We start from the raw sequence: 27,859 nt of genomic DNA, 5'->3' as shown, positions 1-27,859 counted from the left end.
TTCAAATCAAACGTCAAACAAATGTCAAAACTGACTGTGAGATTCGTGAATTGTTTGTTTTTACGAAAAAACACATTAGAAAGTGCAAGCAAACAATGTACATTTATTATTCGAAGTCAGAATAATGCGGAAATAATAGGTTTATTCAATCAAATCAAAGATCTCAGGAGTCATTGTGGCATTCATCTTTTAAAGTGGTTAGCCTTGAAGTAGATGTCATCTATTACGATAAATGAGTGCTTGTTTATTTTACATTTAGTGATATTAGTTGCGAATTCACGTTTATATGGCTTTGATGGTTAACTTATGTTTTGCGGCAAATCGGAAGAGGCATGTTTTTCCCACGGAATCGGGAGAAGGGAGTAGGCTTAGTCGTCGTGAGTTGGATCTGCCTGGCAGTGCTGTGCGCCGCGTCCTCGGCGCCCTGCGACAAGACGCGCAGGGTCTTCACCGAGCCCAGCGGCGTCATTACCGACGGACCCACCGACTCGAACTACACTCAAGTCAGTCACTCTCACCATGGCAATTCAATACTTCAACATTTCACTTCAGCACACATTAATCATTGTTTTCTTATAGGACTCCCATTGTGAATGGCTTATCAAGGCAGCTAATAAAAGTCAGTTCATAACATTGAGTTTCCTGCGTATGGGCACAGAATGTTCTTATGACTATGTCTTTGTGTATGACGGAGACTCATTTGACGCACCATTACTTGGAAGCTTTAGTGGAAAAACTGAACCTCAAAATGTGACTGCCTCGAGTGGATATGTAAGTAGTTTTCCAACATGTTATAACTTAAGCTAGTTATGATGATCATGTTTATTGTTGTGATACACCTCGACTTAATCACTTTCATTCCTGTGATTAAAATGTCATTAACACAAATTTAATTTGATATACACTTTATTCTGACCTCAAACAAAGTAAATAGAACCAGTTTTCATACTTAAGAATATAAACAACATTTAATTTGTTTTGGTGCACTTATGAAAATAGCATTTGCCAGTCTGCCTAACAGCTGATTTTTGCTTGATATTGCCTCTTGCAAGCAGAAAAACCTGAACCACAATGCCCCTTAACTTAATGAAGTAAAAATAAAAGTTAACTTTAACTTTTTTTCATATTAGTTGATTTTTTCAAACATTTAGTTTTTAATGAAGAGAATAAGAAAAAATTGAATTAGCATACATTATTTATTTACACAACTTTATTTCACAAAACATCCATTTGTTCCAAAGATGGACTTCAAGTCCAATAACTTAATTTCATGCATAAATCTGTGGTAATAGATAATTATATATTCTGATATAAACATTATAATTATATATTCTAACTTTCAGACTACTAAAATCTAATAGCTTAAAAAATCTGATCTAAGGAGCCCAAACTCTATACTAAAAAGGAAACAAACAAAATGTATACTTTTATTGTATTTATACCCAGATCAAATGGGATACTAGTAATATAAAGCCTGACCAGTAATATATGATCCCGCACCATATTGTGGAATTTCATTGCAATTACATTTTTCATATTAAACTGAACTGCCACCCTATACATGAGAATAACAGCACCCTCTTGATAGTTATCATATATTTTTGGTTGGGCTTTAAATATTATTATTTATTAATGGTTCTCTTCAAAGTTATGTAAAGGGCTATAATGATTTAAACTATATATATCCATTGTCCTCCATGTCGTATCAACGGTGACCTTTACAATTTCCTCTGATGAGCACGTATATGGCTCGCGAAACCGAACTTATTCTTAAATGCTCGGTCGCACTGTGCACAATAAAACTGCCCTTGGTTGTTATATGTGTATGCGTATGACGGCTTAGGTCGAGACTTCCGTTGAATGCGCTTTTGGTCCAGGTGTTCAAGTCGAGCTTCTTCGAAAGTAGCTACACCTTCTCTTACCTTATTGTGCCATTCTGATCTCTGAACCGCAAGCTCCTCCCAACGCTCTAATGGAATGTCGCAAGCTTTGAGATGACGCTTCAGAACGTCTTTATATCGCAGAAACTGTCCCCCGTGGCTACGCTTCTCATCCTTCAGTCCTGTTTCTATTCAGCACTGAAGGAACTGAACAGAACTGATTTAAACTAACTACATAATGTAGTACTTACCTGACATGAAACAAATTATGTTTAGCAATCTTTTTATCTCTTTGTGAAATTATGTCAACATATGTCTATTTTGCAGATGTTAATATTGCTCTATAGCGACACCAACTATGTTCTTGACGGTTTCCGAGCAACATACGCCATACATGACTGCCCCAACAACTGCACCGGCCACGGGTTGTGTGTGCAGCACAAGTGCTTTTGTTTTGGTACTCGCGGAGGGCAGGACTGCAGCTTGCAGCTCTGTCCTAATCAATGCTCAAATAATGGACAGTGCAAAGGAGATAGGTGCTTATGCAAGAAAGGGTAAGACTGTTTTTAATATAATCATATATTATGGTACGTAAGACAGCACCTATATTATACATATATAAAAAAACAACATAAGTTTTAGGGCTGCAGGAGTGGGGTGAACTTTTAATCTGTACTTTTGTAGCATGATACTCATAATGAGAAAGCATATAAGTAGTTTCATGAGGGCCAGGTGAAGTGGCAAGGCTCTGTCTTACCAAAGACATACTTAATATATCATAAATCTTGTCTTTAACCACTTTTGACAGCTATTCAAGATCAAATTAAACATTTTTTTTTTACATGCAGTTAGGGGTTATGGTGGCACAATTGCTAAACATTTTATAATGTTTAATTATTTGACCGTTAAAACAGCCACAATTTAATAAGTTACGAAGTGTCTAAGTAATAGTACAATCGCCATCAGATATATCGGAGATGTGAAAAACATGTGAACACCCTAACGCCTTGACAATAGTGTCGTATTCAGATATTTGTGGGCACTTTGCTTGTGCCATCAAAACCTCTTATATATCTGATGGCGACTGTACTATGATTGTCGTGTAACTGACTCACGTAATAACACGATGATAGTTGTTAGAATAGTTAATACGACGAGGTTCTGAATTGATGATACAACATTGTGTAGGCATAATGATAATTAGGAAGTTGTTGATTTATTCCATCTTTCTTAGACAGTGCATGACATGGCTTGACATATTGTGTTTTGATGACCAGTTGTATATCTATGCTTTACCTTGAAAATGAAGAAAAAATCATTAGCATTAAACCATTGTTGATAATTTGATTTCGTTTTTTTAAGCTAGATAATTGATAACTGTCTTGTGGATTACTGGACCCAGGCAATATCAGCTGTAACTGCCTGCCTACATATTAATGAACTAGCCACCCGCCTCGGCTTCGCACCGGTTAACAAACTATACACCTAAACCTTCCTCAAGAATCACTCTCTTGATAGGTTAAAACTGCATGAAAATCCGTTCAGTGGTTTTTGAGTTGATGGCGAACATACATACAAACAGACAGACAAGGCCCGGGCTTTGTTTGATAAAGTGTACTTATCGATAATAAATAATAAAGTTTTTGAAATAAGTAGCCATCACACATTATTGCATTGTGACCAAAGCTTGTGGCAGTATAATATAGTTATACAAACACATATGATGGGCACAGAAAGTGGTTGTGCTAACTCCCGTTCTCGTTACTGCGCTCATTGGAATCGCCCTTTTAAGTTTAACCTGCACAGCTTACAATAAAACTTGTATTGTACATTTTGAGAGAAACATATTTTATAGAATTGTCAATACTCCCAATGTAATCAAGAGTCAAGTTGATCATTATAATTCCTTTCCATATTTCCTGCTTCATTATCAATGTCAGCCACTCATTATATAGGAAGGCCAAGGCAATGTAATATTGCAATAATTGCTACAATTTTCAGTTTTTCCGGCGAGTCGTGTTCCTTGAAGAAGCACGACAAGGCCGGCAACAGTTGGCACTGGCTGTCTCGCTCGGAGAGTGGCATGACGCGCCGCGCGGCTCACTCCGCTGTTTACGTCAACCACACGGACTCTCTATACGTATTTGGGGGATATGATCTGAATAAAGTTTTAGGCTTATTAGAAGTTTATAAGTAAGTATCTGTATTGCCTTATGTAGTTGAAATTTAGATAAATAGTTTGAAAAAAATTGTTCAAACATAGACCTTATTGTGAAGGCGAGTCGTTTCAAATTGTGACTACAGTTTTTGCAGTTACGCTCAAGTTAAATTATATACTTTATATGATAACACAGTAACACACACAGATATTTGTTTTTTTTTTTACATTTGTTCCTAAGTTATGGATGTGTTCCATGTATTTAAGTATTTATCTATCATATATATCGTCGTACAGTACCTACTACACAAGCCTTATTGTGCTTACTGACGTGGAGCTAGGACGATTGTGTAACATTGTCCCATAATAATTATATTTTGACTAATTATAACATTTTACAGGTTCTCAACTAGTCAATGGTATGATGAAAATGGAAAAGTATTACGTAGATATCCTACAAATGAGGAAATAGATCAGTCATTTTTAACTCTTTTTACAAAGGTAATCATTTATTTAATAAGCGATTGTGCTAGCAAATAACTGAGAGATTGCGACATTCGCGTTGACCTCAAAATTACCATAACAAAGAGAGGTAACTCATGAAAAATTCAGCACCAGTTTTAATTATTACACATTCCATTAACAGTGAAACAAAGCACTTTATGTGTGTTTACGAATAAATAAAACATATTTCTTTTCACAGGGCAATACAGATGGCAGCTGGCAGATAGGCAATAGGAGTTCATTATTTAATTTACTTTTATCCTCGGTATCACACCATGACAAAACAACGTTACCTCTTATGTATTCTCATTCACCAACACCTTATTCCGAAAGTTATTTGCATTTTACTGACAAGCCGGACTTCTCGAATGCTATTATGAAGTCTAATGACACAAAACCCGAGCCGAGATACGGGCACTCTGCCTGCGCTTTTTCTACTGGTTTTGTTTTGTATGGAGGGAAGCTATCAGATGGTAGTTTGTCTTCGGAGCTATGGCTGTTTGACGCTGAGATTAATAGATGGACGCTGAGAGCTGCGAATTCTTCATTCTTGCCTCCTGGACTAACTAGACATACTCTAACAGCTGTTAAGGATGAACTTTATCTTTTCGGAGGTAGTACGGTAGATGGAGAATTTTCTTCAAAGTGAGTATTTTATCATCCTGCGTTTTATCAAAAAAGAAAACTTTCAGGAACTAGTCAAAATTACTGCAGGTAGTCAAACCTTGTTCATATTTGACCTCTATCTCGTTACTTGATTGAGATAGTTTGCATTTGTAATCTAAATCATTGAATTACAAATTACAATACAAAATTGAAGGTGATGGAGTCCAAAGAGAAATAACAAGTTCAACCTCGCTCTTATATAACGTCGTCAAATTGAACCGTAAACTGTAAACGTCCGGTACGTTTTACGGTTCAATATGTAATGGTTAATGGTCAGTTTTAATTAACGTTCGGCCAACACTGCTCCGTTGCCTATGGACGCTTGCTACTCCAGAGGTGTTATGTGCTAGAATCATCTCAATGGGAGTTGTTGATATTCATAGTGTATTTATATGACAAATTAGGCTTATTCCCACAAATTAGTATTATATCTAACATCATCTTCCTTTTCAGCATGTATAAGATAAAACTAAGCGAGCCAAATACGGAGAGTTGGGAGAAGGTGCAGGTCCGCGGCGGCAAGGAGTTAGACGTGCGAGTAGTCGCGCACACTGCCGTGTATCATTCGTACTCGAACTCCATCTTAGTGTATGGAGGTGTAGTCGCTAGTGTGGCGCGGTGAGTGTTAACCTTGGCAGCTGTACCTACCATAGTTGGCACAGTTAATTGTCCATTCATATATCTTATTCCAACGAGATAAGATCTACCAATAGTCAGTTAAGTGTGTTGTTGTTACTACAGCCGTGATACAGTAGCGATTGAGTAACTAAGCTTGCGCAAATTAATAACTCGATAATAATAAATAATAATTCATTTCGGTATGTAACTATATATTAAATTTACTTTTGCATCTTCCAGATTTTCAAAACTGACCGATAGAATGTTTGCATTTGATATTGACAATCGTCATTGGAGCGAAATACACTATCCTAGGGCGCATTTAAGAGACACATACGTACCGAGAGAACGAGCATTTCACACATCGACAATAATCGGTAATTTTACGATAAGGTTTTTACAGCACGTGAAGAAACGAAGAAAACCTTAGCTCACAAAGCCAACTAAACTAATGTACGATGCTCTTTACATCAGTTAAAGGAATTGAATCGAAGCAGAAAAAGGAATCCAATCGTTTCGAACGGCTGATGTGAATTGATATTAAATTAACGAAGAGACGACTATTGTCATGAACTTCACTTAGAATCTTCTTCACAATTTATTATGTGGTTATAAACATCTGTGGTTTCAATATGAATTAAATTGCAGGAAATTACCTGGTAGTCTTCGGTGGTTACTCACATCGGCACAACAAAGAGGAAATTTGCTACGATGGTCAAATGTACTTGTACCACCTGGGCTGCCATGCTTGGATCCCGCTTGAAGTATTGGGCAGTCATCGCGAGTTCTACCCTAAACGGCAGGGTGTATTTGCACATGCAGCGGCTTTGAAACATCCTTCAACGTTACTCATCGCTGGAGGATATCATGGAAATGTCAATGGTAAATTGGGTGGTACAGGTATATCAATATTAGCTTATTGATATACCTGTACCACCTGGGTTGCCACGCGTGGATCTCGCTAGAAGTATTGGGCAGCCTTCGCCAGTTTAACCCTAAACAACAGGTCTTATTCGCTTATGCAGTGGCTTTGAAACTTCCATCAACCATGCTCATTGCTGGTGGGTATCATGGAAATGACAATGGTAAACATGTCAAATTGTATTTTTTTTTTTGCACGTATCTATTATCCCGTTGTTGCATAAAATTTACACAAAGATACACACACAGCACAAAGGTGAACTATTCAATATCATTCTTGTAAATACAACGTTCATAGTGGGGCATAACTTATACACAGTCATGTATCTCACTCCACATTCAATGTTTTACACGTCCGGTTGCCAAGATTTTTCGATAGCAATAAAATCACTAAATAAACCTCAGACTGACCAACCATAACTTGTTATAGGTGATCTGCTAGCATACGTGGTGCCCAGCTGGCAGGCGGGCATCAGCAACAACGACCCCGAGTCAGCGTGCCCTCGGCATCAGAGTCAGCCGGAGTGCCTCGCGGACCCCGAGTGTGGCTGGTGCTCTGCAGATGATGTATGTACAATTCTATGCAAGTTATAGCATTAATGAAAGGACACTTACTCATACTCGTTTATTAGTAAAATATAAGAATTCTACATGTCAGCAATTAAAAAGTTTGTAGAAGAACAGTGTTAAGTCAGGTGAACTTAAATATACAATTAACAATCATTTACTACATTACATTAAAATAAAAGGATACAAATAGGTACATATCACACAAATTGACTAAATCCCACCATAAGCTCAATAAGGCTTGTGTTGAGGGTACTTAAACAACGATATATATAATATATAAATATTTATAAATACTTAAATACATAGAAAACACCCATGACTCAGGAACAAATGCCCTTACCAGGATTTGAACCCAGGACCATCAGCTTCGTAGGCAGGGTCACTACACACTAGGCCAAACCGGTCGCCAAAATTAAAATCATACATTAATATTTACTAAACACACCACATTATCTAAAATTGTTACATTTCGAAAATTAAGGAAGCTTGATCAGTTAACCATATTTTTAATTTATTGTAAAAGGTTGAGTCACACTCAATCTGTTTTAAGTCACAGTCAGTTTATACAACAACATACATTCCTTGTGATAAGCATCCTTTTTTTAGGTGATATATGTGTTAAGCTGGGAGGCAATACTGTGTTAGGTTATCTGGTGTATGAGTGGAGCAGAAAGGCAGTAAAATTGTCTCTGAGTCAGGGCGCCCGCGGCATCAGAGTCAGCCGGAGTGCTTGGCGGACCCCGTGTGCGGCTGGTGCTCTGCGGACGATGTGTGTAGGAGTCTATACGAAGTACCAGTGTTGTCCGAAACGTTAATGTAATTGACCATTAACCATTACAAATTGAACCGTAAACTGTAAACGTCCGCTACGGTTTATGGTGAATTACTGTGTTAGGTGATCTGTTGTGTGGTATTGAACTGACAGGCAGCAAAAATTACCCTAGATAAGCATGCCAGGGGTATCAGACAGCCGGAGTGGTAATGGGTCAAAATCGCGCTAAAGTTCTCTTAATATACTCTTATACTTGTTACAGACTTGCTACGGCAGAACGATCGGCTCAAACTGCACAACCAACTTACAATCCATCCGCTGCGGCGGCATCTGCCCAGCGCTGGGCGAGTGCCACTCGTGCCTCATCCACGGCCCGCCCCCCGGCCGCGCCGGCGCGCGGGCCCCGCTGCCGTCCGTCAGCACCAAGCTGGGCCTGCACCAGTGCAGCTGGTGTGTGCAGAACGCGCGCTGCCACCACAAGGACGGTACGTTACTGGCTGATTTGCCATTGTGTGTAGAAATATTGCTTTTCATTTTTGTATCTGACGATTTTATTAGGTGCGTATTTACATAGCAGTGTGCGTCCTGCGTGTTGCCAATATAGCTTAGCTTAAAAAAAACATGATTCTTTACAAAAGAGTTGTCTTGGTCATTAGACCAAATAATAATGGAGAATCGCAACCATTATTATTTATTAGGAATTGTCCTAATAAATAATATTGGTTGCGATTCTCCATTATTACTTATTAGATATAACCAGCTTTGTTGTAAAAAACTACCGTTTTTTAAGCCTGTATACCTATTAGTATATGTTTAGTTTTTTACTCAAACAGCAACGACTAACTAGCCATTTTACTGATAGTTGATTTATATTACAGATAACTACGGTGTTTGTGGCGAGGACACGCCTTCCCAAAACCCAGGCTGGTGGGGCACCACCGGCACCGAAGTGACGACACCAGAGGAATGCAAAGATTTAGACAAACGACCCGGTCTCACGTTCCTGCGATACCAGCAGCCGGCAGACTGGAACCATCCCGACGGGGTGTCGGTCGTCAACGCTACTACCGTCGACTGGGCTACTGGTGGAGGGAGCAATCATATCTTTACCGGATCAAGCGAAGCGCGGCTGAGAGGTTGGCTTCGCATTCCTCAGCACTGGAACGGAACAGGAGAGACCCTTCATGTATGCGCCGGCTATTCGAACATATCGCTCGCGCTCGGATCCAAGACAGAATCTATAGCCAACTTAACGGCCCAGCCGTCAGCCTGCTCGATCGTCGACTGGCCGTCGCTTTTTCCAGGCAGACTCGCCGTCGACATGCACGCCAACGATACGTTACATACGGGATTGTATCCCTCTCATCATCATGCGAAGATGGAACTGCTACATAATAAAACGACGGAAACTGCTAAGGTATTTTATTTATTTCTATTTTTTTTACAAGTGTTCTGGTGTGTTTATACAACTTTGTACGGGTAAAATTTAACTAACTCCCCGGTTTCCGATTATATAGAAATTGCATACCTGAGTAGTGACAATATGGTATGCTACCTTAAAGCCGGGCTAATGACCCAAATGGTACACATGAACTTTGGTATAACTTATAAAAGAACCCATCATTATCGACTTTAGTACGTTAGAATTGTCAACTGTCTAGCAATGACACGTGCTATCGTTTTTGCAGGTATTCACATTCGAGTTCCTGGAGCCGTACTCGGACGGGCAGTGCCAGAACTACGACAACTGCCTGCTGTGCCTGGCCGACGCGGCGTGCGGCTGGTGCGAGCTCACCGACAAGTGCGAGCCGCGCGCCGCCGACGAGCGCGCCGTCTGCGCCGCCGACCACGGCGCCTGGCGCTACCTCACCCTGCAACCCTCCGCCTGCCCCAACTGCTCCAACTACATCAGCTGCGAGCGCTGCGTGGCCGGCAACTACTGCGAGTGGTGGGCGGACGAGGCGCGCTGCGCCCGCCGCGGCCGCGCGGGCGGCGCCGTGGTGGAGGCCAGCGAGTGCCCCGCGCCCTGCCGCACCCGCCTCGACTGCGAGCACTGCCTCGACGAGCGCGGCCGCTGCGTCTGGTGCGAGGCCACGCGCCAGTGCTTCAGCTTCAGCGTCTACACCAGCGAGTACCAGTTCGGTCTGTGTCGCGAGTGGCTCGACCGCGCGTCGTCCGCGCCCGCCGCCGACGAGGCCGTGCGCAAAGCCGGCCAGTGCAAGTCCTGCCAGGCGCACACGCAGTGCTCCACCTGTCTCCGGTCCATGGGTTGTGGCTGGTGCCACTCGCACGAGAACCCGATCACGGGCGCGTGCACGGAGGGCGACTTCACGCGCGCGCACGCCGACTGCGCGTCGCTGCTCAACGTGTCGGCCGCCGACGCCGGCTGGGCCTACGCGCAGTGCCCCGACGTGGACGAGTGCGGCCTCAAGCTGCACGACTGCCACGAGCACGCCGTCTGCAACAACACGCACGGCTCCTACACCTGCAAGTGCAAGCAGGGCTACAGCGGCGACGGTCGCAAGAGCTGCGTGCAGACCTGCTACAACAACTGCATCCACGGGTACTGTCTAGGGGCGCCGCACTACAAATGCCACTGCGATTTAGGTTGGACGGGCGCCGATTGCTCCATTAACTGCGGTTGCCACAATCATTCTACTTGCCGCACTGGCGTCGGCCGCTGCGACGAGTGCCAGGACTGGACGGAGGGGAAGTTCTGCGAGTCGTGCAAGCCCGGCAGCCACGGCAACGCCACCACGGGCCAGGGCTGCCGCCGCTGCGACTGCAACGACCACGGCGACGAGATGCGCGGCTTCTGCGACGTCGCCACCGGCGAGTGCATATGCAAGGACAACACTGAAGGACAGAACTGCGAGCGCTGCAAACCAAAGTTTTATGGCGATCCCCGGCACGGCGGAAAATGCTATTATCAATGCGAGCCCAGGGGAATGCTCAACGCATCACAGACTGAGGGCATAGGTTCGTATAAAAGCGACCCGGACATTAAGATCATAGGCCCTTCGAAAGAATGTCTATGGATTATATCTGCTGGAGATATAAAAGATGCCATAATTCAGTTTACTATCAATTCTTCCACTCTCAATGTACCTTGTGATGAAAACGCGGTATACGTGTACGATGGGCTTGGAGGTGTGCCGGACATGAGCAATAATCAGCAAAGCCAGCTGTTGGGAGTATTTTGCAACGGGGCATCGTCTGGCATCGTGGAAGCGCGCAGCGGGAATCTAACGGTCCATTACAAACAGGGACAAGTTGAGCAAGGATTTGAAGGCGTCTACAAATCGTTAGCATGCGGTCTCTACTGCCCGTGGCCAAGAGTGTGCACCAAGGGTCACTGCGTCTGTCGCGAAGGTTTCGGTGGGCCGGATTGTGAAGTGGACATTTGTCGCAACAACTGCAGCATAGCCCACGACGCCGGAACATGTGATCCCAGCTACGGCCGCTGCCTGTGTAACGAAGGTTACGGCAGCAACGACTGTTCTATTAAACTCGATAAGACTCAACTCGTGTTCACGGAACTTTTCAATTCTGAATACTTGTCCGACGGATTAGATCATCTTAGAAAGACTTTGCCCAGATTCGGGCACAGTTTAGTAGCAGATAGACGAGGGCTCTGGATGTTCGGAGGGTACTCGCTGTCGCACGGGCCGCTGAACGATATCAGATTTTTTGACACAAAGAATAACACTTGGATGCAAGTTACCGTTGAGGCTACTCCCGACGCTAAAATGCCCGAAGGTCGTTACTTCCATGCATCAGAAATTTATCACTCAAAACAGAACATTTACATCTACGGTGGACTCAGTTTACAGGAGAAGAACGGTCAGAATAAGACACTAGGAGATTTCTGGCAGTTCAGCCTAAAAGACCAGAGATGGAATATAATTAACAACAAAGAGAAACAACCGCCTCCCCTCGCAGGCCACACTTTGACGCTTCAGAAGTACCAAGATTACGAGAGTCTAGTGCTTATTGGTGGATTTTCTTTAGAGGAGGGTATGATGGCCGACATCTGGGAATTCGACCTTGACAATGATAAGTGGATAAAATTAAATTGCGGGGGTTCTAAGCCGGCCGGTATCATAGGGCACAGCACAGTGTATCACGCGCCGTCACAGAGCTTGTACGTTTACGGGGGGATATTGTATTCTTACAATGGAACGTCGCTTTCTAACAAATTGTTTGCGCTTCACTACCCGACTAAGAAGTGGAGCGAGCTGCCTAACTTCCCCCGGCGCAACCATTACCACGACCTGCCTCGGCCTGCGTACCTGCACTCGGCTGTGACAACCAACGAGTACATGGTCGTGTTTGGCGGTCGCAGCGACCCTGACCATAGGTCTGACTCCCTCATCGCCTACATCTATAGTTGCAACCAGTGGGTCAGACTTGTCAAAGGTTAGTTCATTTAAATACACTTTCATAATTTTGTCTGCAAATAATACAACCAAGATAGATCATAGTATTAACATAAGATTGAGCACAACATGGATCTTTTCCTGTATTACATCGTGTATATTCGGTTGTATGCGAAAATTTCCTACTATTTACTTCATATCTCTTCGGTTCCGACCTATACGATATTGGACCAGCATCAAAATTCAATCCTAAATATAAAATATCCATATCGTTTTTAGGCTGGCATATTTATAATCTGGAAGTTAAAGGATTAAGCAGTTTTATTTATTCCAGTTCTTGTTTCTGGTATTCAGTTTGTTCATTGTGGTTTTAGGTATCAGTATAGTCGGCCACCCACCACCGCCGACCATAGCCCACGCGATGGCCATCGATATGGAGTCGGAAAACGACGGCTACATCTACATCATCGGCGGCTGGACCGGCAGCGCGCACTGCCAAGTCACCCGCATATCCCTCCCCGAAGACCTCTGCTCTCTCTGGAGCGCTAGCAAGCTGGAATGTCGAAGCCAGATGGGCTGTAGTTTTTGCAGCTCTGGAAACTACACTAAATGCTTCTCTGTGAACAAACCTGGGTGTGAGAGCGGTGATAGGGTGTCGACTAATTCTGGGGAAGCATGCGATATGGAGCTTGTTGCAAGGCGCGCTTGCGAAAACTTTACTACTTGCGCGTCCTGCCTTGCTGCTTGGCCGTTGTATCCTGAAGAGAAACCGGCCTGCCGTTGGTGTGAATCCTGTGCCGCTGCTGTTGGTGTGTATATGTTTCACAGTTATCCTTGTTTGCTCATAATATCATTATCTTCTGTCATTTTTTTTTTATGGCCTTAGCTGTTTTTGGTATTGTTTTACAAGATAAGTGATCTTATATAAACCCTAAATGGGAAAGTTTGTTATATTTCCAATGAAAATATTTTCAGCCAACTAAGGAACTTAATTATTAAAATAACAATTTAGACCACCTATTTTGAAGTATTTTAGAAAATCTAATTTTTTGCACAGGTGAATGCGTTCCTACGGACGAGTCATGCACCAGTATAAAATGCAATGCTGGAACCACCTACATCAGTGATGTCGGCCAGTGTCCGGAGCACAGATGCGTCGCGTCCGACTGCGAGAAATGTGTCAACAATCAGTGCACATGGACGCGCCATGCTAGCAGAGAAGGTAGGCCAAACATTTCAAATTGAAGTGTACTTTCCATATTATATTGTAAGATTCAAAATGTATATGAAGTCTGACCAAACGATCTGTTGTAGGACAAATGACAAGAATTTCAGAGGAACCAACAGAGCTCTTCAACTGGACTTGCGCCGCAATAGAAGAGCAAGGTCGCACCAGCATCCGTCCAAGAACTAGAGAAGAATGTCCCAGCCGTTGCCATACATATACGGACTGCCAAACGTGTCTGAGCTCCGACGGTGCTGAAGGAGGCTTCGCGGAATGCCACTGGGCGACATACTTGGGGAAATGCATCTCGCCAGCCTTTCAACCGGTTTACTGCGCGGGCGGCGTCTGCGGGCTCGTTCTAACCAAAGCCGATAAAAACAAATGTCCAGCGCCTTGCGATACATTCGAACAGTGCACGGAATGTCTCCACCATTCGCACTGCGGTTGGTGTGCGATAGAGGGCGCCAACGGCGAAGGGGTGTGCGCGGAGGGCTCGATCGACTCGCCGCTGGAGTACTCGACGCGGACCACGTGCGCGGCGGTCTACATGAGTGCGCATCAGATGAACGAAACCGTCGACACGTTCTCCTGGCACTACACGCGTTGTCCGCCGGAAAATGAGTGTGAGAATAACCATCACCAGTGTAAAGCAGATTCTGAGGTATGTGACATATTTTTTTCGCTAACTACTTTTTAACTAAAATAGAGTCGGACCAAGCTACTCTGAATGGGATTTTTTAAGACAAAGTATGTAAATATTATCAAATGTAAAATGTAAGCATCCAAAATCTATGGAAATATGACGTTTATAATGAGTAGTGACTCTTCCACATAGTTCTGTCAGTCAGTGCAGAGCTGCAGAGTTAGCTTGGGGTGGTATTTCACTTGTCCAATTTCACGTGTATTTGCTTCTCACATTTTGCTTAAAGACGCAATGCACATTGGACCAAGAAATTGGACAGGTGGAATACCACCCGTAGATGGACTCTAGAACTTTATTAGACGCTATTATTTTTTAACGTTCGTATTTCATAATTAGGGAGAGTTTAAATTAAACCAATAGCAACTGAGTCTTTTAGTAAAATGACTAAATCTTAATGTTTACCAATTATTTTGCAGATTCCGTTTTTTTAGAATAACTTTTTACTTTAAAAATATATATTTAAAACCGCACGTTCATGTATTTTAAATGTTCTACATATTTTATTTAAAAGTAAGCATTGAGTGCTTCGTTAATCCTTCAATATCCCTTCCTGTTCATAGGTGTGCCGCGATCTCCCAGCGGGCTACGTGTGCGAGTGCGGCGCGGGCCACAAGCGCGGCCCCGACGGCTGCACGGCGGTGTGCGCGCAGGGCTGCGTGCGCGGCGCCTGCGTGCAGCCCGACGTGTGCCGCTGCGACTTCGGCTACGTCGGCGCCAACTGCACCATCCAATGCCAGTGCAACGGCCACGCGCACTGCGAGGGGCCCGACAAGCTCGACAAGTGTATCGAGTGCCACAACAACACCATGGTGAGTTTTACAGTCGACACGGCCGTTCTGACTGTGATTAGGTCCGCCGACGCCCCCAAATGTTATATGAGGATTGTAAGTGCCCCAGCAAGGTCAGGAAGAGCATCGTGTGTTATGACAAGATCAGGTACCTCATCCTTCAACTTGCTTTTGCAACTTTTGCTAAGAATTTAAATTTTAAAATAAATTCGTTTTGAAATCAAGGCCATGTTAAGAGTGATGGCATTATTCATAAACGTTTGTCAGATCTGACAAACCGTTGATAATCGTTTGTCCCTATCCCTCCTTTTGGCATTTATATCTGTTAGAAACAGACAAAATTTGACAGGTAACAATGTAGTTGAAGGCATTATCTAAGTATACCTTTTACTGCAGGGTAACCAATGCGAGAAATGCAAGCCGAACTTCGTGGGCGACCCGACCGACAACGGGCAGTGTATCCCTTGCTCGGTGTACTGCCACGGCCACACCAGCATCTGCACGAGCGAGGAGCGGGACCCCGGCGACCTGGACGAGTACTACCAGAGTGCGAAGGCGCGCTGTGTGCGGTGCGCGAATAATACGGATGGGCCGCGCTGCGAACGCTGTATAGAGGGATATTTTAGAGGATCGGAGAACCTTAGCGATCCTTGTCGACCGTAAGTATTTTATTATGTGTAGAAATATGAATGAATGTTTTATTCATATGTCTACATTTAAATGTATCACTTTTAGCTATATTCAAATTACAAATAATTATAAACACTTTTAAGAATGTACGAAATTGTAAAAAAAAATTACGCTAAATATCTTTAGACATGTGTTTTTTGAATTTTTTCTACATTTCAATTACAGTTCTGGTGATTTGGTAACGGTCAGGGACTTCTATCTATAAACTACACTAAATATATGTATAATCAACCTGTCGAAAACTTCGTTATAAATATGTCCAAAGAAACGACCATCCCTTGAGCCATAAACCTTTGTCTAGACTAACTTAACATGTTTCATACAGTTGCGAATGCCACGGTCACGGCGACACTTGCGACCCAGTAACAGGCGAGAAATGCAACTGCGGTAACAACACGGAGAGCGACGCGTCCTGCCAGACCGCCAGCTCCAGCAAGAACTCGGCGCAGGAGTGCTGGCGCTACCAGTGCGTCAAGTGCCGCGACCTGTACATGGGCGACCCGCGCAACGGACACCAGTGCTACAAGACCATCAACATAGAGAACAAGCTGTGCTTCGACGGCAAGTCCATCGGTGAGTCGGGCTTTAGAAATTATAAATGAGACATGAATATTTTACAATTTTAACAATTTTTGTTCTATTTGGAGTTTGGCAGGGTCGCCATGTAAAAGTCGATATAAATGTGGAAACCTAATAACAACACCCACTTGTGGTAGTTCAAACGACTATAAATATAACTTTTTTTTTAGATGAATGCAAGATTAAGCCGCGTCCGCTATACCCCGGCCAGACGGTATTCGTAGCTGTAAATCCAAGATACATGAACGTAGACATACGAGTGGTCGTGGACGTAACGCAGGGCGCCGTCGACCTCTACCTGAGCCCCAACGACAGTTCCTTCGTCGTGTCCGTGAACGGCACGCACGGCGCACACGTCGTCGAGATCGACCCGGCGTATTACAAACACGAGCCGTACCGGAAAATGCCGACGTTTGACGACAACGTTGAAGAATCGCCGCGCATGACCTGGCATTATGAGAAGACAGAATATACGCTTGCGGATTACAAGGCGAAGGATCTTGCAACTTACATAACTGTTGATAAGAAGAATATCTTATTGCGCGTGCGTGAGCTCCGCAACCGCCTTGTCTTGACCCTGCCTGAAAAATTCCACGAGCTTGGCCATACTAAATTCTACATGATTATCCGCGCGCGGCACTCTGAGGATGGCGCTGCTAGCTTCGGACTGGTGTTCTTCAGACAAGACCAACTGCACATCGATCTGTTCGTGTTTTTCTCGGTGTTCTTTTCGTGCTTCTTTTTGTTCCTGGCGGCATGCGTGGTCGCGTGGAAGGCGAAGCAGGCCGCGGACGTGCGGCGGGCGAGGAGGCGACATGTTGTTGAGGTGAGTTTATACTGTTTTGACATAATGACATAATTCATGACTTGATATGGCTTTACACAAGCAAATTTATTGCTTACTGGGCGGCTCCATCGCTTAGACTATAAAACGTACTTTTATTTTACTAAACAAAGAATTTGTATTGTATTATGTAGTATTTTTTGTTTATATGACTGCTTGGTTATCCGAGTTTTCCGTTCTGTCTAGTTTGATGTCCATTGTTTTTATAGCGAATTTATAAGTTATAAAAAGTTGGGTCCTGAAATTAACCTGCTATTACCATCGCCTTCTAGAACCCACCGATTGACTTTATTCGCTTTGTAGATGCTGCACATGGCGAAGCGTCCGTTTGCGGCGGTGACGGTGGTGCTGCACGGCGCGGGCCCGGGCGCGGGCAAGCGGCGGCGCGCGCCCGACCTGCGCCCCGTCGCCATCGAGCCCACCGGCGACGGCCGCGCCGCCGTCACCTCCGTGCTCGTCAGGTATGTCGTTACAAGCGGCGGCGCGCGCCCGGCCTGCGCCCCGTCGCCATCGAGCCCACCGGCGACGGCCGCGCCGCCGTCACCTCCGTGCTCGTCAGGTATGTCGTTACAAGCGGCGGCGCGCGCCCGGCCTGCGCCCCGTCGCCATCGAGCCCACCGGCGACGGCCGCGCCGCCGTCACCTCCGTGCTCGTCAGGTATGTCGTTACAAGCGGCGGCGCGCGCCCGGCCTGCGCCCCGTCGCCATCGAGCCCACCGGCGACGGCCGCGCCGCCGTCACCTCCGTGCTCGTCAGGTATGTCGTTACAAGCGGCGGCGCGCGCCCGGCCTGCGCCCCGTCGCCATCGAGCCCACCGGCGACGGCCGCGCCGCCGTCACCTCCGTGCTCGTCAGGTATGTTGTTACAAGCGGCGGCGCGCGCCCGGCCTGCGCCCCGTCGCCATCGAGCCCACCGGCGACGGCCGCGCCGCCGTCACCTCCGTGCTCGTCAGGTATGTTGTTACAAGCGGCGGCGCGCGCCCGACCTGCGCCCCGTCGCCATCGAGCCCACCGGCGACGGCCGCGCCGCCGTCACCTCCGTGCTCGTCAGGTATGTCGTTACAAGCGGCGGCGCGCGCCCGGCCTGCGCCCCGTCGCCATCGAGCCCACCGGCGACGGCCGCGCCGCCGTCACCTCCGTGCTCGTCAGGTATGTCGTTACAAGCGGCGGCGCGCGCCCGGCCTGCGCCCCGTCGCCATCGAGCCCACCGGCGACGGCCGCGCCGCCGTCACCTCCGTGCTCGTCAGGTATGTCGTTACAAGCGGCGGCGCGCGCCCGGCCTGCGCCCCGTCGCCATCGAGCCCACCGGCGACGGCCGCGCCGCCGTCACCTCCGTGCTCGTCAGGTATGTCGTTACAAGCGGCGGCGCGCGCCCGGCCTGCGCCCCGTCGCCATCGAGCCCACCGGCGACGGCCGCGCCGCCGTCACCTCCGTGCTCGTCAGGTATGTCGTTACAAGCGGCGGCGCGCGCCCGGCCTGCGCCCCGTCGCCATCGAGCCCACCGGCGACGGCCGCGCCGCCGTCACCTCCGTGCTCGTCAGGTATGTTGTTACAAGCGGCGGCGCGCGCCCGGCCTGCGCCCCGTCGCCATCGAGCCCACCGGCGACGGCCGCGCCGCCGTCACCTCCGTGCTCGTCAGGTATGTTGTTACAAGCGGCGGCGCGCGCCCGGCCTGCGCCCCGTCGCCATCGAGCCCACCGGCGACGGCCGCGCCGCCGTCACCTCCGTGCTCGTCAGGTATGTTGTTACAAGCGGCGGCGCGCGCCCGGCCTGCGCCCCGTCGCCATCGAGCCCACCGGCGACGGCCGCGCCGCCGTCACCTCCGTGCTCGTCAGGTATGTCGTTACAAGCGGCGGCGCGCGCCCGGCCTGCGCCCCGTCGCCATCGAGCCCACCGGCGACGGCCGCGCCGCCGTCACCTCCGTGCTCGTCAGGTATGTCGTTACAAGCGGCGGCGCGCGCCCGGCCTGCGCCCCGTCGCCATCGAGCCCACCGGCGACGGCCGCGCCGCCGTCACCTCCGTGCTCGTCAGGTATGTTGTTACAAGCGGCGGCGCGCGCCCGGCCTGCGCCCCGTCGCCATCGAGCCCACCGGCGACGGCCGCGCCGCCGTCACCTCCGTGCTCGTCAGGTATGTCGTTACAAGCGGCGGCGCGCGCCCGGCCTGCGCCCCGTCGCCATCGAGCCCACCGGCGACGGCCGCGCCGCCGTCACCTCCGTGCTCGTCAGGTATGTTGTTACAAGCGGCGGCGCGCGCCCGGCCTGCGCCCCGTCGCCATCGAGCCCACCGGCGACGGCCGCGCCGCCGTCACCTCCGTGCTCGTCAGGTATGTTGTTACAAGCGGCGGCGCGCGCCCGGCCTGCGCCCCGTCGCCATCGAGCCCACCGGCGACGGCCGCGCCGCCGTCACCTCCGTGCTCGTCAGGTATGTTGTTACAAGCGGCGGCGCGCGCCCGGCCTGCGCCCCGTCGCCATCGAGCCCACCGGCGACGGCCGCGCCGCCGTCACCTCCGTGCTCGTCAGGTATGTTGTTACAAGCGGCGGCGCGCGCCCGGCCTGCGCCCCGTCGCCATCGAGCCCACCGGCGACGGCCGCGCCGCCGTCACCTCCGTGCTCGTCAGGTATGTCGTTACAAGCGGCGGCGCGCGCCCGGCCTGCGCCCCGTCGCCATCGAGCCCACCGGCGACGGCCGCGCCGCCGTCACCTCCGTGCTCGTCAGGTATGTCGCTAGCTTTATTACAATGGGACTGCCACGCGTTCTTACAAACTTTCAGCAAACGAACCAATTAACAAACATTTCCTTCTTGCTAATCTCATTTGACGTCCAGTCCCGTTGATATTAGATTGGAAAATTCATGACCATGATCAAAATATTTTATTTTTTTATTTTTCTTTATTTAGAAACAAACAGTCTCTTATATTGATAAATTGTTACAATATAGGGTAATAGACTTATAGACCTACAGTTTCCTTAAATATAGTATGAAAACCATATAACCTAAATACATATAATTACTAAACTAAACCTGAAATTCTAAGTTGCCAAAACGAAGTTACAAATAATGCTCGTACATCCTAACAAAAATAAAAACAAAGATGAAATACATTGCAATAACAGTAATAACAAACAATAATTGCAATTAAATTAAAGTTAGCTATCTAATTTAAGTCCATTAATACATTTCAATGTAAGTTGTTTGAAACTACCGAACTTTTCACTGAAAATATCTACATTTTGAAAGTTATCATCATACATCCTGCATGCTCTTCTAATGAAACCGTTTCTCGCATATGCGGTTCGACTACGAGGAATATAAAAGAGGTTCTTCTTTCTACATGCTCGCTCACAATGACGGGGTACTCTAAATGAAACAGATTTTAATAACTCAGGGGCGTCGATGATGTTGTTAATGACTTTATAGAGAATTATAATATCAGTGCGTTCGCGACGCAGGCTCAAGGGTAAAATATTATGTCTCTTCATAGCGGTAGTGTAATCTATGTATTTATTTCCAGTGCGATATTCAATTGCTCTTACAAACTTCTTTTGCACTCTCTCTATTCTATCGCCATGAATTTTATATAGCGGGTTCCACACTGAACTAGCAAATTCTAATCGACTACGGACATAACTATTAAATAATATCTTATACGTCGAAGGTCTCCTGAAATCTTTACCTACGCGCAATATGAATCCCAACTGCTTAAAAGATTTATTTAAGATATTATCAATGTGGGGTACAAAGGTAAGCTTTGAGTCCATGATTACGCCGAGGTCACGGATCTGGTTCACACGAGTTAACTCTTTATTACAAAGATCATACTTGAAATTAATAGTTGTCCTTTTTCTACTAATATATTCCATTTATTAGATTATAGAACGTGAACGTTTTATGCAGGTTGCCGGGCGGGGCGCGCGCGCCGGTGCGCCTGGCGCTGGCGTCGTCGCTGGTGCTGGTGGCGCGCGCGCCGCCGCTGCGCGCGCGCCGCCGGGCGCCGCCGCCGCGCCACACCTAGCCCTGGCCCGCGCGCCCGTACGTCTCCACCCTGTAGGCGTGCGGCCCCAGCGTGTCCGAGTATGTTGGCTCGGCGGTGCGACCGGGCAAGGTCCTGTCCGTACCCAGGTATCGAAAGGGGAATGGAATTTCAGAGTATGGACAAAAGGTTCTGTGCTCGAATCTCTCTGATCATACTATGATTTAGGACGTTGTGACCTAAACTAACGATGTGATACGTAAACCTATAGCTGTAGCCGTGCCAGGCGAGCGGTCATACGGTACACCTAGCGGCGCTTAGATCTGAACCGTACGTGCGTTTTCATAGCAGTGCGGTCCTCTACCTCTAAGATCCTCCGAGAGTACACGAGTCGATACAATGGAATGGACCTTAAATTGGTAATTATTAATACAAACGACACGGTTGAACAATAAATGAGCACCGACTGTCGTGTGATGAGATCGATGTATGGTAGCTCCGACTCGGTGTCTTCGATGCGTCGCTTCGTCGAAGTTCCTGACTGTTGAATATAAACTAAATACCATTTATTTTTAAATCGATGTAGAATATTATTAAGGCGCGGTTTGTATCTGGTAATAAGTAGGAGCTAAACACTATTCTGTAATATTAAGCGTTAATAAATCGGTTTCCTCGTAATGGAAATTTCGCAATTAATATGTGTAATTTAAATCTGTTATTTATTTACAAAAATACGTGATATTAATTATGTTGTAATAGGAACGCAGGTAGAATGTAGGCGATAAAACTAACATTTAATGTTTATCATTTGTTTCATAGAGATAAGAATCTCACCACTTATAGACATGGAATCGGCTTGATTTGATTACGTTTGCACCCATTGAATATCGTAAATTTCATGGATTACGTAAAAAAATGCCATTGCACATGTATTGAAGTCGAAGGCGTCGTCGGCACCAGAATAATGTGATCAGAAATTCAGCATGAAAAATTTTACCTTTGCCTACTAATGCTCTTGGTAGACGATTTTTACTGTACCAACTTACTTCGACAAAGGAAGCAAGAAAATGACGTTTACAGCTCTTATGCCATGTCATAATGCTCTTTTTGTACAGCTTAATGCGTGATTCCTTGTCGATAAGTGTGGTGAGACCCTAACGTTGGCGGGTTTATCTGCTATCAGGAGACGAAGTATTGTTCGATCCTCGCCATACACGGCCATGTTGAAAAGTGTACGTTTTTAGACGTTTATATTTTGTTTAGACGCGGTGTTGTTATTTTATTTTTCTGTATATTTACTTTGATAGAAAAGCTATAAGGTCTTTAATTAAATATACGACATTTGTTTCATATTTATCGGTGGTTACAATCCTATTTTACCTACCTAAATAAAGAAGTTATTTTATTTGAGTAATCAGTAAAGAGCCAAAGGAATCAAAATTCGCGCGCATGTGGAATGCGGGTTGAGTCTAGGTAGCAATGGTAGCTTATATTGAAACCTAATTGAGTGCACTGACACTAACGTATGCATCTAAAGCGGGATGATACGACACGCTACGGTTAGTATGGACGCATTTTTTCATGCCACGATGCTAGTGATACGGCATGTCCAAAGTGAATGTCCATACTTAGGATACGCGTGCCCGATACTCGATTCGATCCGCATGATCGTGATCGGCAAAATGATACAAGTGTGGACCTAGCTTAATGCAATCGCCGCCTGGACCGCATTAGAGCAGGGCTATAACCGCGAAAATCGAAGTTCGTCAATTGCGGGCATTTTCTCTGTCACTCTAATTACATCTTAGTGAGAGTAAAAGAGAAAGATCCCCGCAATTTGCGAATTTCGGTTTTCACGGTAGGCCCCCTGCACTCCTACTGGCAGCTGGTTTGAAACTTTCTTATGATTTGTTTTACTTTACGTAATTATACTTTACGTTATTTAGGTAATTATACCGAGTGGGTCCTGTTACAGTACCAAAATGTTTAAACGAATGGGTCATTACACCCCTTACCCTATTTTCACTAACTTTTTAAATTCTTCAATGGGTTAAAAGTTACGACAAACAAATTTTGCCAAAAATATCGTATCTCGTTTGTGATTAAACGGTTGGTTCACTGGGAACTAAATTATAGCCGTTTGTGTTTTCACTTTTTCTTAACTGTAACGTTTTCAAGTAATACATTTGTAATACCAATATATGTATATAGGCTAACCATAAATTGTAGCAGCTCAAAAGAAAATGTGTTGGATATAAAAATATTTCCTTAATTAATATTTAGTCACCGAGGTTTGGAATCTCCCGTTTTCCGTATTGCTCATTTGTAACAATCAGTATTGTATAAATGAATTGATCAATTAACGATGAGTAGGTAAAATGTGTTAAGTAAAGATATAATTTTAAGATTTAATAAATTGTTTATTATCTAAGAGAGTACTGATACTGTTATAGCTATTTTATTAAGTTTTTAATAATTTATCCTTGTCAGGGGTAAAAGTCCAAATTACATTCCATTTATGTGTACATACCTTATCTTATATTTTTTTAAATATGTATCTTTTAAGATCAGGTATCTAAGAGCTTTAAGGATTTTACGTAGGGTGCTCATTATTTCAATTAATTCTAGTAACAATTGTTAACATTCCTGATTGCATTTATGTTACAAAACATTAATTTCCATTAATTAATCTACTCATGTGGCTTTCAGTTTCGCAGTTTATAAATTATGTTTTTGAAGGATTGATTAATTTATGCTGAAATACTAATTCTTATGTACCTAATATGTGTGATGCACCCAACAGAATTTTATTCTTTGGGGTCATCCATTAATTACATCACACGTTTAGGGGGAGGGAGGGGGTCAAGAAAATGTGACATTTTGTGACAAGGGGGAAGGGGGAGTCATAAACTTTGTGACGTCACTTTAACTTCATCAGTAATCGTAGATTTATTTTAGTTTTTTTTCAGTCGCTGTACAGATAAATAGCGAGTTTTTGGTACGATAATCATTTTATACGTTTAATTTTCTTTCCTAAACGGTTTTTTATAATTACCAATATTTCTTTTGTCAAAAATATTTTGATAAAGTATTAATGGTAAATAATTCGGTTCGCCGATTTCGTTGAAATTTTTTTTGCCAAAAATGTGACGTAATTAATGGATGACCCCTTTTTTGAGTTTGTTATTTGAAATAATATTTAACTATTAATCCTTTTTTGTGAGTAGTCAATAAAATCAATGTAAATCTTTTTTATTTCCTTGAATTTAACACTTGCACAAAAAAAAGTCGTTTTCTCTGAGTGTTGTTCACCACATTATCATGACCGGACGGGTAATTTGCTTTATACAGTGTATTCCTATCTTAAAGGCCGGCAACGCGCTTGCAACCCGCCTGGTGTTGCGGGTGTCCATGAGCGACAATAGTTGCTTACTATCCGGCGATTCGTCTGCTCGTTTTTTTAGCATTAGAAAAAAGATAAACAATTTTGACATGTCTTTTTTTTAATAACGCTTTTTTTAATCTGTAAAAAAACTTATGAAAGCAAAACAATGTAAATGATGGTATAAGATTAAAAACGTTTACATAATTGCCGTGACTTATATCTTAAGTGTTTTTCAATAAAAAGCACGACAAATTTTCTTTCTAATGCTCAATCTTTTGCATTAAAAAGAAGGTAAGCGATTTTGTCTTAGGCTTTTAAAAAAACGAACTATAATGAAGTGGACGAAACTTGTTGAATAATGACCGAATAGTGGAAACAAGAGTTTTATTCCTGTGTGACAAAATTATTCTCGAACTATAAGATGCATAATAATTTACTTGCTCAAATATATTTTTTGATGTAACCTGTACCATATTAATGTACATACTAATATCGCTCAGTGAGTATTGTACTAATACATATTTATATTATGATTATGTATCTGTTATGTCTACATTTCTGCAGTTTAAATTGTAAGGAGTTGTAAATATTGTGGTGGTGCATGGAAATCAAATTCATAGTTAGGTGTGATGAGTTATGCAGTTTGAAAAACATTCTGTTTGTAAATATGTGACCACAAAGTGGGACGTTTTACTGGATTCGGTCACATATAAACATATTATATTTATGAAATTGCATTTCTATAAATTGGCCAAAGTACAGTTGCCATTATAATAAACTAAACTTATGCCGTTAATGAACGAAATATTAACAAAACGTCGAGGAACAAAAAGTATGTTTGGTTGGACAAACACGTTTTTTTTTCTCAATTAAGGGTATAAGTAAATATTAAAAGTGCATGATCTGTATGTATCAAAATACATACAGATTATGATGCAGTAAATGAATACATATTTCAATTGTTTTACTTTAACCCTAATAACTAGGCATCGGAGATTTTATCGCATGGTAAGACTAATAGTGAGCTAATGGAGTCGACATTAGCAATAAAATTCAACTCATATTCATTCACTTATTTAATTAGTGATTTTAATTTTACAAGGACAAGAATGTTTGTAAACGATCCTTTAATTTTGTCTTTCAGGACGTAAATATTACTAATAAAAAATTATGACCATTTTTATGTATTGATTAATTTTTCATTCATATTATTTTTACCTCTTTTAATATACATATTGTTTATTATTAATGAAATTTCGTAATATAATCAATACAAAAAGTAGTCATTATTCTTATTTGTAATATTTATATATTCAAAGACAAAATTAAAGTATAGTATATAACTCGTCAAAGTTCTAGTTCTTGGTTATAAAATTAAAATCACTTATTAAATAGATGGATGAGTATGAATGTGAGTTGAAATGTTTGCTAATGTAGACTCCATAGCTCGCTATTAGCCTTACCATGCGATAAAATCTGCGATGCCTACTAATAACCATCAGCCACTCATACCTATCAGCACCTATGCATAATTTCACATGCCACTTTTTTAAGTCAGGGTTGTCAACTGCCATGTTATGATGTTTGTTTTTAATGTGCAATGTAATCTCAATTTATGTACAGCCTTATATATTTATCTAGTGTTGTCAACCATATTGCAGTTTTAACAATGGTATTGCACAAGTCCATGACAGCAATTGTAAATGGCAATACTTTCATGACATATATGAATCTAATAGCAGTATTATGTGTAAGCAATATTATATGTATATTTTTGTTTAATCTCATGGTATAAATGTTTATTAATAAAATATACTGTTGGTTGTAGAAAGTGTTTTATTCAGTTTTTTATAAATATGAATGGTGCACTGAAATACTTCAATATGACAATATGTTTTGATTGACAGTAGAACCTTGATTATCTGAATGTCGACTTAGTTTATCCAAAACCTTGATTATCTGTACTTTTTTAGGTGTTTATATTTTAATATAATTTTTAATGAATCAATTTTTCGTGTTATGGCTCCATCAAGGTGATGATGATTCTGCCAATGTTGAGGTTGGATAAGACACGGCTAGTTTATGAATCTTATCATATTACAATCATATATACTGTGCCGGGGCCCTAACCAAGATGAGTATCAGCATGACAGATTCTATGAAAAGTCATAAATGTCATAATTACTATTTCCATACATTATCTTATTTAAGTTTCAATAAGGTTGTTGACAAATTGAATTTTATAACAAAATGTAGTTCAACAGACAGAAAATGAGCAATTTATCAGTTATCAGGTTATCACAGTAAATTCGAAACTCAAATAATATATTGGAATAATATACAAATACAAGACCCCAAAATTGGCTAGCCATCCCAAAAGACCCACATTTTGATCCAAACTAGTTTAGATCCCAATTAGTTTGGATAATCAAGGTTTTACTGTTCTTATTAATTATTCATTGGTCCTTTTGTGTGAGAAGGTGCGTCTTGATTTTCTGAAGTAGCTCCTTCTTAACTGTGTCTGGCACTAGTGCTCTAGCTCGTGGAGTCACTCTATTGACCAACATGTCAAATGTTACATTACCACCCTCATTCTCCTTAACCATGTCTCGACACAGCATCCTCACTTGATCACGCCATCCACATTCAATTAATCTTCGTCTTAATAGCTCCTTAAATCTAAAAATAAATTGAATATGAATTTGTAACCTCTTCACACACAGACTACCTACATGTTAGGCTAGATTTTAAACAATTTTGTCGTTTTACCTTTCTCGATCTCCACTGAGTATGAGCCGTTGATGTGCAATGGTATTGTTAACAGTCATTATCAAACCTACAACATAATATTTTTATGAAACAACCAAAATATAATGTGTATTTATAAAGACCGTGATTATTGTATATACCCAATATTAAGGATATTCATATGGCTAACCCTCACATTAGCTAAACTTACAATTACCTCTTGTGTTAAGATTGCCCTCAAATTTACAATATTTTAAATAGATTTACAATAACAAAGTAACAAACACCACAACTTATTTTATTTACTCGAGTGATCTGATCTGTCTGTCACTGTCAGATTGTCACCGCGAGCGTGAAACATATGAGGAACGTTCAGAACAACAATAACGACCTCTGCAAATCTCACAGACATCGTATGCGATTTTCAGACCTCATCAAAATTGTAGTGCGGTGGGGTC

General features: G+C 43.7%; 2 protein-coding genes across 2 annotated transcripts; one reads left to right on the top strand and one right to left on the bottom strand.

Moving 5' to 3' along the window:
• LOC133517774 (multiple epidermal growth factor-like domains protein 8) lies at window positions 1-26,484 on the top strand. Its single transcript, XM_061851189.1, has 22 exons — window positions 1-503; window positions 580-771; window positions 2,208-2,434; window positions 3,882-4,073; window positions 4,440-4,539; window positions 4,742-5,187; window positions 5,662-5,826; window positions 6,067-6,203; window positions 6,475-6,708; window positions 7,178-7,314; window positions 8,352-8,574; window positions 8,968-9,506; window positions 9,778-12,508; window positions 12,843-13,277; window positions 13,526-13,690; window positions 13,783-14,354; window positions 14,957-15,205; window positions 15,581-15,843; window positions 16,200-16,447; window positions 16,624-17,279; window positions 17,601-17,758; window positions 21,193-26,484. Exons 1-22 carry the CDS (start codon window positions 333-335, stop codon window positions 21,308-21,310), a joined length of 8,358 nt encoding a protein of 2,785 aa, XP_061707173.1. The 5' UTR covers window positions 1-332; the 3' UTR covers window positions 21,311-26,484.
• LOC133517773 (enhancer of yellow 2 transcription factor-like) lies at window positions 26,472-27,771 on the bottom strand. Its single transcript, XM_061851188.1, has 3 exons — window positions 27,619-27,771; window positions 27,423-27,489; window positions 26,472-27,332 (listed from the first exon to the last, which is right to left on the bottom strand). Exons 2-3 carry the CDS (start codon window positions 27,479-27,481, stop codon window positions 27,110-27,112), a joined length of 282 nt encoding a protein of 93 aa, XP_061707172.1. The 5' UTR covers window positions 27,482-27,489; window positions 27,619-27,771; the 3' UTR covers window positions 26,472-27,109.
• Between the last annotated feature and the right edge of the window lie 88 nt (window positions 27,772-27,859).

The sequence above is a fragment of the Cydia pomonella genome, chromosome 5, assembly GCF_033807575.1.
Source record: "Cydia pomonella isolate Wapato2018A chromosome 5, ilCydPomo1, whole genome shotgun sequence".
Taxonomy (NCBI): domain Eukaryota; kingdom Metazoa; phylum Arthropoda; class Insecta; order Lepidoptera; family Tortricidae; genus Cydia; species Cydia pomonella.
This window is presented reverse-complemented; position numbering and strand designations above follow the sequence as displayed.

Excerpts from the sequence above, each read along its gene's own strand:
- LOC133517774 (XM_061851189.1), top strand. The coding sequence starts at position 333 with ATGTTTTTCCCACGGAATCGGGAGAAGGGAGTAGGCTTAGTCGTCGTG. Across the intron at positions 772-2,207 it reads TGACTGCCTCGAGTGGATAT|ATGTTAATATTGCTCTATAG; the intron begins GTAAGTAGTTTT and ends TCTATTTTGCAG. Across the intron at positions 15,206-15,580 it reads AGTGCCACAACAACACCATG|GGTAACCAATGCGAGAAATG; the intron begins GTGAGTTTTACA and ends CTTTTACTGCAG.
- LOC133517773 (XM_061851188.1), bottom strand. The coding sequence starts at position 27,481 with ATGACTGTTAACAATACCATTGCACATCAACGGCTCATACTCAGTGGA. Across the intron at positions 27,333-27,422 it reads CTCAGTGGAGATCGAGAAAG|ATTTAAGGAGCTATTAAGAC; the intron begins GTAAAACGACAA and ends ATTTATTTTTAG.